General features: G+C 33.7%; 1 protein-coding gene across 1 annotated transcript in view; it reads right to left on the reverse strand.

The window, feature by feature from the left end:
* Window positions 1-6,643, reverse strand: part of LOC106460473 (tyrosine-protein kinase transmembrane receptor Ror-like) — a 23,928-nt gene that overhangs the window by 8,012 nt on the left and 9,273 nt on the right. Inside the window, exons 2-4 of the mRNA XM_022387210.1 lie at window positions 5,700-5,861; window positions 2,212-2,336; window positions 1,030-1,203 (exon numbers count right to left, since the gene is read on the reverse strand). Of these exons, the coding sequence (XP_022242918.1) occupies window positions 1,030-1,203; window positions 2,212-2,336; window positions 5,700-5,861 (461 nt within the window). The remainder of the gene's footprint in view (window positions 1-1,029; window positions 1,204-2,211; window positions 2,337-5,699; window positions 5,862-6,643) is intronic.

Genomic DNA, 6,643 nt, shown 5'->3' on the forward strand with positions numbered 1-6,643 from the left:
TTTAAATTAAGAAATTAACTAATGTATAATACTAAAATTTGAATTATAGTCTACAATTTCATACCAAAATCATTGACATAAATTCATAAAATAATAGTTCAATAAAATTTTGAATGTAAGTCAACAAACGCGATGACATGACCTTTGACCCGTGACGATAGGGTCAATAAACATATTCAGTGGCACTAAACTTAACCATTGGGGAAAAAAATACAAACTGAGAACTAGGTACACGACGTGTACCCCTTTTACATTACTGGAATTCTTACGTTCTTACTTAATTGCGTTATTTCATTAGTTAACGACACTTTTGACCGATAACTAATTATTCCAAAGTACAAAAAAAAAGCATAAATAAATAGTATAAAGTTACGAATGGTACAAAAATGTGAATAAATTGAGGTAAAATAACTACAAACGTGCGTTGTTTCACGTCCTCTTTGGCTCAACGGTGTGCCTGAATGTTTATAACGCTAGAATTCGGAGTTATATTCTTGCCACGACAGATAAAGCGCAGAAAGCCTGTTGTACATCTTGGCGCTAAAAAAAGGTCAGCCAATCAAAAGTTTTGTTTTAGTTTGTTTTCAATCAAAAACATATTTTCAGTAATAGAAGTCCAGACGATGGGCTTAGGCTTCAAACCATGGTTAACCCAAGTCTTTTACTCCGAATGTATATGATTCGAAGAATTGTATAAAATTTCAAAGATTGTATTTTTTTTCAGTCTCCTGGTGGGTCAGCGGTAAGTTTACGGATTTACAATGTAAAAATTCGATGTTTAATTTTTAAAATTTATGTAATGCTTCATAGCATAGAATGTTGAGAGTAAAATAGACTTTGATTAATCATCGTTTGAAAACTTGAAATCAATGCAAGCCAATCTACTACATAGTTTTATTTTTCGGTATATTAAATTATTATCAAGAAGTTTCATTTCTCTTCTTGGTTTATCTTCACCATGAATGTGGCTGGCAGGAAGGAAATTTCTGGAAAAACAAAACAACTTGTCAAATAAATCTCTATCCTTACTTTATAGTAGTCACAAGTGTAGATATCACGTGACATGCCGAAGTCGGAAATCTTGACCATCAGATTTTCCCCTACCAGACAGTTCCTCGTAGCCAAGTCTCTATGAACGAAGTGCAGAGAAGATAAATAGGCCATGCCTCTAGCAATCTGTGTAGCAATTGGCACAAGGTCGACCTAAGATTCAAAAATGTTTCATATTAAAAGATTTACAATATGAACATTAACATGTACTCCAGTAAGTAAGTAAACACCTTTAAAAATAACAACCTACGCATACCTGCTGTTATTGTTGTTTTAACTGTATTTATTTATTTATGATTTTACACAAGTGTCCAAGGACAATTTTATCGTATTCCAGTATTTCATAGTCTTGTGACATTTTATATTATCTGTCCTAAGATGCGTTCATTGTATGTGCTCTTATATATTTCTCGTATGTTCAAAGTTGCGTTTTATTATATCTCCAACGACGCGTTTACTGTATGTTCTAAAACGTACTGTACGCTCTAAGACGCGTTTACATATCTTATTCCACTTTTTTTTAATCTTCCTAATTAGCAAGACTTTTTTAATTTGCAACGAAAAATCGCGAGTCTTTATAAAAAAGTAAAAACCAAACGCTTAATTTCTAGAAAAAACAAACAAAAAACAACATGTTTACCGGTATATGGGGATTTTGAGTCTTCGAAGATAACAGTTTAAACGTTATTAAGATAAATATTTAGAACGGGGCTGGAGAGAAGAAATGTGGCAGACTGCTTCAGTGAAATATTAATTCTCAATTGAACCGGGTCGGATTTAAAACTATAATTTCCGCCTTTAGATTAGAACAACAACAACCCAAAACACGATGAACAAAGTTGAAATGGGCAACAACTGCCCAGTTCGTTTAATGATAAAGCCTTGGAGGACTAATCTACAAAAGTAGCTCAGGTTGAAAGAACGAAGGAAGTTGCTTTCTATTTCAAATTTGTTTGTTGATCAAAAGACTTTGCTCAAATCACATATAAAAGAAACCCAAAACATGTTCCAGATCTCAGATCCGGAGAAATGCTTCAGAAGCTAAGTGCTGGTATGTACTGAAGGGTGCTGTAAATGCTATTCACTTACTTTAAATTAAACTTTGTTACATTGGATAACACAGATAACGTCTAACTCCACCATCCTGTAACAATCACTTACCTGCGTTAAGCTGTTACAGAGCCGGCTTGATGGCTGTCTAATGTAGACGTCATTGTTTCGTAATAATTCACCGAGGTCACCATATTGCATGAACTCGAACACCATGCAAGGAACAGAACCAGCTTCTACAAGAAATATATGCATAGGTTTTCAGCGAATCAACTTGTCGAAACTGGAGAGATCACTTGTAATCAACTAACGGAAGTTTTTACAGACCCTTGAAATAAAAGTTCTATCCGCTTGGCTGAGTTAGTATTCATTTCCGTTACTCTCATAGTAGTTTTTCAGTCTTAGTGTAATATGATATCTATCTCTTTAGACAGATGGTGTTGTGTGTTTGTTTATTGTTAAATACAAAGCTATACAATGGGCCATCTCTAATATAGCAAGATGGAGCGGAAGATCTGTGTCTGTATGTGTTCTGAATAAGTCTCTTCTAGCCAGAAATCCAATTTATTATTATTATCATTTTGCTGCAACAATACATTTCACGAAATATGACACGCTCCCTACTTTACTGAAAATAACCCCCTCATAATGTCCATCATGCGTTCAAGTTTTATGTATTTTTGATATTCTGTTAAACGTATTATGTGTACATAAAAGCGCGAGTATTTATACACATTTTAACCCTAAAATTACTGATTTGCTTTGTTGTTGTTTTTATGCCGTTCGCTACCGGTGGGAACCACTTATTGCATCACACTGAGTTATTCTACGTTTTAATCTATTAAAACACTCGTGTAAAGAAAAGCTCAAAATATTGAGTGAAATAACTCACGTGGAAATGCATACATATGGGACCTCAACAGTAACTAGTGGGATTAATTTTCACGTGGAAATACATATGGGACCTCAACAGGAACTAGTGGGTTTAATTTTCACGTGGAAATACACATGAGATCTCAACAGGAACTAGTGGGATTAATTTTTTCTACGTGGAAATACATATGGGACCTCAACAGGAACTAGTGGGACTAATTTTTTCTACGTGGAAATACATATGGGACCTCAACAGTAACTAGTGGGACTAATTTTTTCTACGTAGAAATACACATGGGACCTCAACAGTAACTAGTGGGGTTAATTGCAATAGCGATGGTATTTTTATTTCTATTTTAACATTTGTGTGTGTATGTGTGTAACTGTATGAGAGCGCGGGTTGGCCCTGTGATACAGTTCCGGATTTGGTAGCTGAGAAGTCGAATTCGAATCCATGCGATACCATAAAATATCTCCCACACTTTAAGTTGTGGGTGCGTTATAAAGGTGACAGCCAATCGCTTAAGCTTGGATGTTGGATGGTAAGGTCAGTCGTTCAAAATTAAGGATGTCGGCAGATAGATCTAGTAGCTTTGCCATAAATACAAAATACAAGTAATTTATATGTTATTATGGACTCTGTAATCAAGAAATTCATGGACCCAAAAGCAATTTGGTGTGTAGATAGTTTAGAGTAAAAAGTATTTTAAAAGCCGATGGATTCCACGTGACTAACAACTGGTACAGCGTCAAGATTCTCCGAAGAAACAAACATACATGAGTTACATAAAACGTTCCCCGATGGTACAGCGGTAAGTTTACATACACACGACCCTAAAATCCAGGGTTCGATTTCCCGCGGTGAACAGATCGCAGATATCCCATAGTGTAGCTCTGCGCTAAAATAGATATGAAACAGACTTATGTAAAACACCGAGTTGCGTTTAGGACGGCGTTAGTGCTAGCGACTCTGAAACTAAATTACATTTTCGAGAACAAAATTACTCACAGTAGACGAATGGAAAGACAACTTCAGTGATATGGGCTGAAAGATAATAATTTGTTATTAATACTGTGTGTCGTGGACGAATGGGAAGACAACTTCAGTGATATGGGCTGAAAGATAATAATTTGTTATTAATACTGTGTGTCGTGGACGAATGGGAAGACAACTTCAGTGATATGGGCTGAAAGATAATAATTTGTTATTAATACTGTGTGTCGTGGACGAATGGGAAGACAACTTCAGTGATATGGGCTGAAAGATAATAATTTGTTATTAATACTGTGTGTCGTAGACGAATGGGAAGACAACTTCAGCAACGTCCAACATACGTGACCTGTGCAGTCATTGTCTAATATATTGACAAGCGGTATCAGGATAACAGTTCTGTACAACAAAAAGCGCAAAGTGGGGTGATATCACGTCTTGTTCGAAGAAACAAGAAACTAACTGCTTCTGACAAAGGGAGAAAAAGGTTTTCCAATTTATGCGGTCCAATGACTCGTTTCTAGATCCAGTGTGGTTAATTGAACGAGAACAATAGACTTGAACAGTCGCCATTTTTGCACCCTCTGTTGGCAGAATCTGAATCTTGGTTTACACCAAAACTGGCGAAATGAAATCAAACTTGAGTGTATTTGGATAACACGCACTTTACGTTTTAGAACTGTGGATACTCTCTGTATAAGTATAATACATAGGATGAGCTATAGCGCATCCCATAAATAAAGAAGGATGTGTATTAATATAATACACAGGATGGGCCATAGCTCATCCTATAAATAAAGGAGGATGTGTATAAGTATAATACACGGGATGGGCCATAGCGCATCCCATAAATAAAGAAGGATGTGTATAATTATAATACACAGGATGGGCCATAGCGCATCCCATAAATAAAGAAGGATGTGTATAATATAATACACAGGATGGGCCATAGTGCATCCCATAAATAAAGAAGGATGTGTATAACTATAATACACAGGATGGGCCATAGCGCATCCCATGAAAACAGGAGGACGAAATTTCAAGAAAACATAACAAACCTTTCTTCATGACTAATCTGTATTATCATGCTAGTATACAAATATTCCACACTTGATCACTTATACATCCCCCCTCCCATGAAAAAGTCGCATTAAATATAGTACAATTAGTATTAGTATCTTTAATGGGAGGGTAACTATATATATATTCACTATTAGAAGCAACAAAACAAGGTATAGACAGATCCTATTGGCAAGAACTTCTCTCTTCCTCTATTGATTGCAAAATGTGTGAAACACACTGTGGTTGCGAATTTGATTTTGAATGAAATATTTTCACTTTGGGTCTCCTACAGTTTCATTGATTAGAAAATAGTCAAATACGCACAAAAAGTATATATATATATATATATTCACTATTAGAAGCAACAAAACAAGGTATAGACAGATCCTATTGGCAAGAACTTCTCTCTTCCTCTATTGATTGCAAAATGTGTGAAACACATTGTGGTTGCGAATTTGATTTTGAATGAAATATTTTCACTTTGGGTCTCCTACAGTTTCGTTGATTAGAAAATAGTCAAATACGCACAAAAAGTATATATATATATATCGACATAGACTTAACTCATATCATCTGAGGAAAAGTCAATTTTACATTAGTTTGTTTTGTCACGTTTAACATTATGCTAAGTCTGTAAATTAAAACAAGACCAAGCGCCAAGACGTAAACTTACCTTTCAAAACAACCCCTAGTAGTTTCAGAATATTTTCGTGGTCAAACGTTGCCATTGCTTTCACTTCTCTTTCAAAATCGCTATGAACCTCTATTGACAGGTTGTCTTTAAGAACCTTGACGGCAACTGGGATGATATCGCCAGTAGTTTGAACATATTCACCTAAAATAGATCAGTACTAAACTGGTATAATATTCACAGTTACTATCTTCTATAAGGACACTGTACAGTTACTAATAGTATAATAAACTATAAATAGTATTTATTTATCTTCTATGAAGACACTGTACGGTTACTAATAGTATAATAAACTATAAATAGTATTTATTTATCTTCTATAAAAATACTGTACAGTACTAATAGCATAATAAACTATAAATAGTATCTATTTATCTTCTATATAGACACTGTACAGTACTAATAGTATAATAAACTATAAATAGTATTTATTTATCTTCTATGAAGACACTGTACAGTTACTAATAGTATAATAAACTATAAATAGTATTTATTTATCTTTTATAAAAATACTGTACAGTACTAATAGTATAATAAACTATAAATAGTATTTATTTATCTTCTATATAGACACTGTACAGTTACTAATAGCATAATAAACTATAAATAGTATTTATTTATCTTCTATGAAGACACTATACGGTTACTAATAGTATAATAAACTATAAATAGTATTTATTTATCTTCTATAAGGACACTGTACGGTTACTAATAGCATAATAAACTATAAATAGTATTTATTTATCTTCTATATAGACACTGTACAGTTACTAATAGTATAATAAACTATAAATAGTATTTATTTATCTTCTATATAGACACTGTACGGTTACTAATAGCATAATAAACTATAAATAGTATTTATTTATCTTCTATATAGACACTGTACGGTTACTAATAGCATAATAAACTATAAATAGTATTTA

Source organism: Limulus polyphemus, unplaced genomic scaffold, assembly GCF_000517525.1.
Source record: "Limulus polyphemus unplaced genomic scaffold, Limulus_polyphemus-2.1.2 Scaffold777, whole genome shotgun sequence".
In the NCBI taxonomy this organism is placed as follows: Eukaryota; Metazoa; Arthropoda; class Merostomata; order Xiphosura; family Limulidae; genus Limulus; species Limulus polyphemus.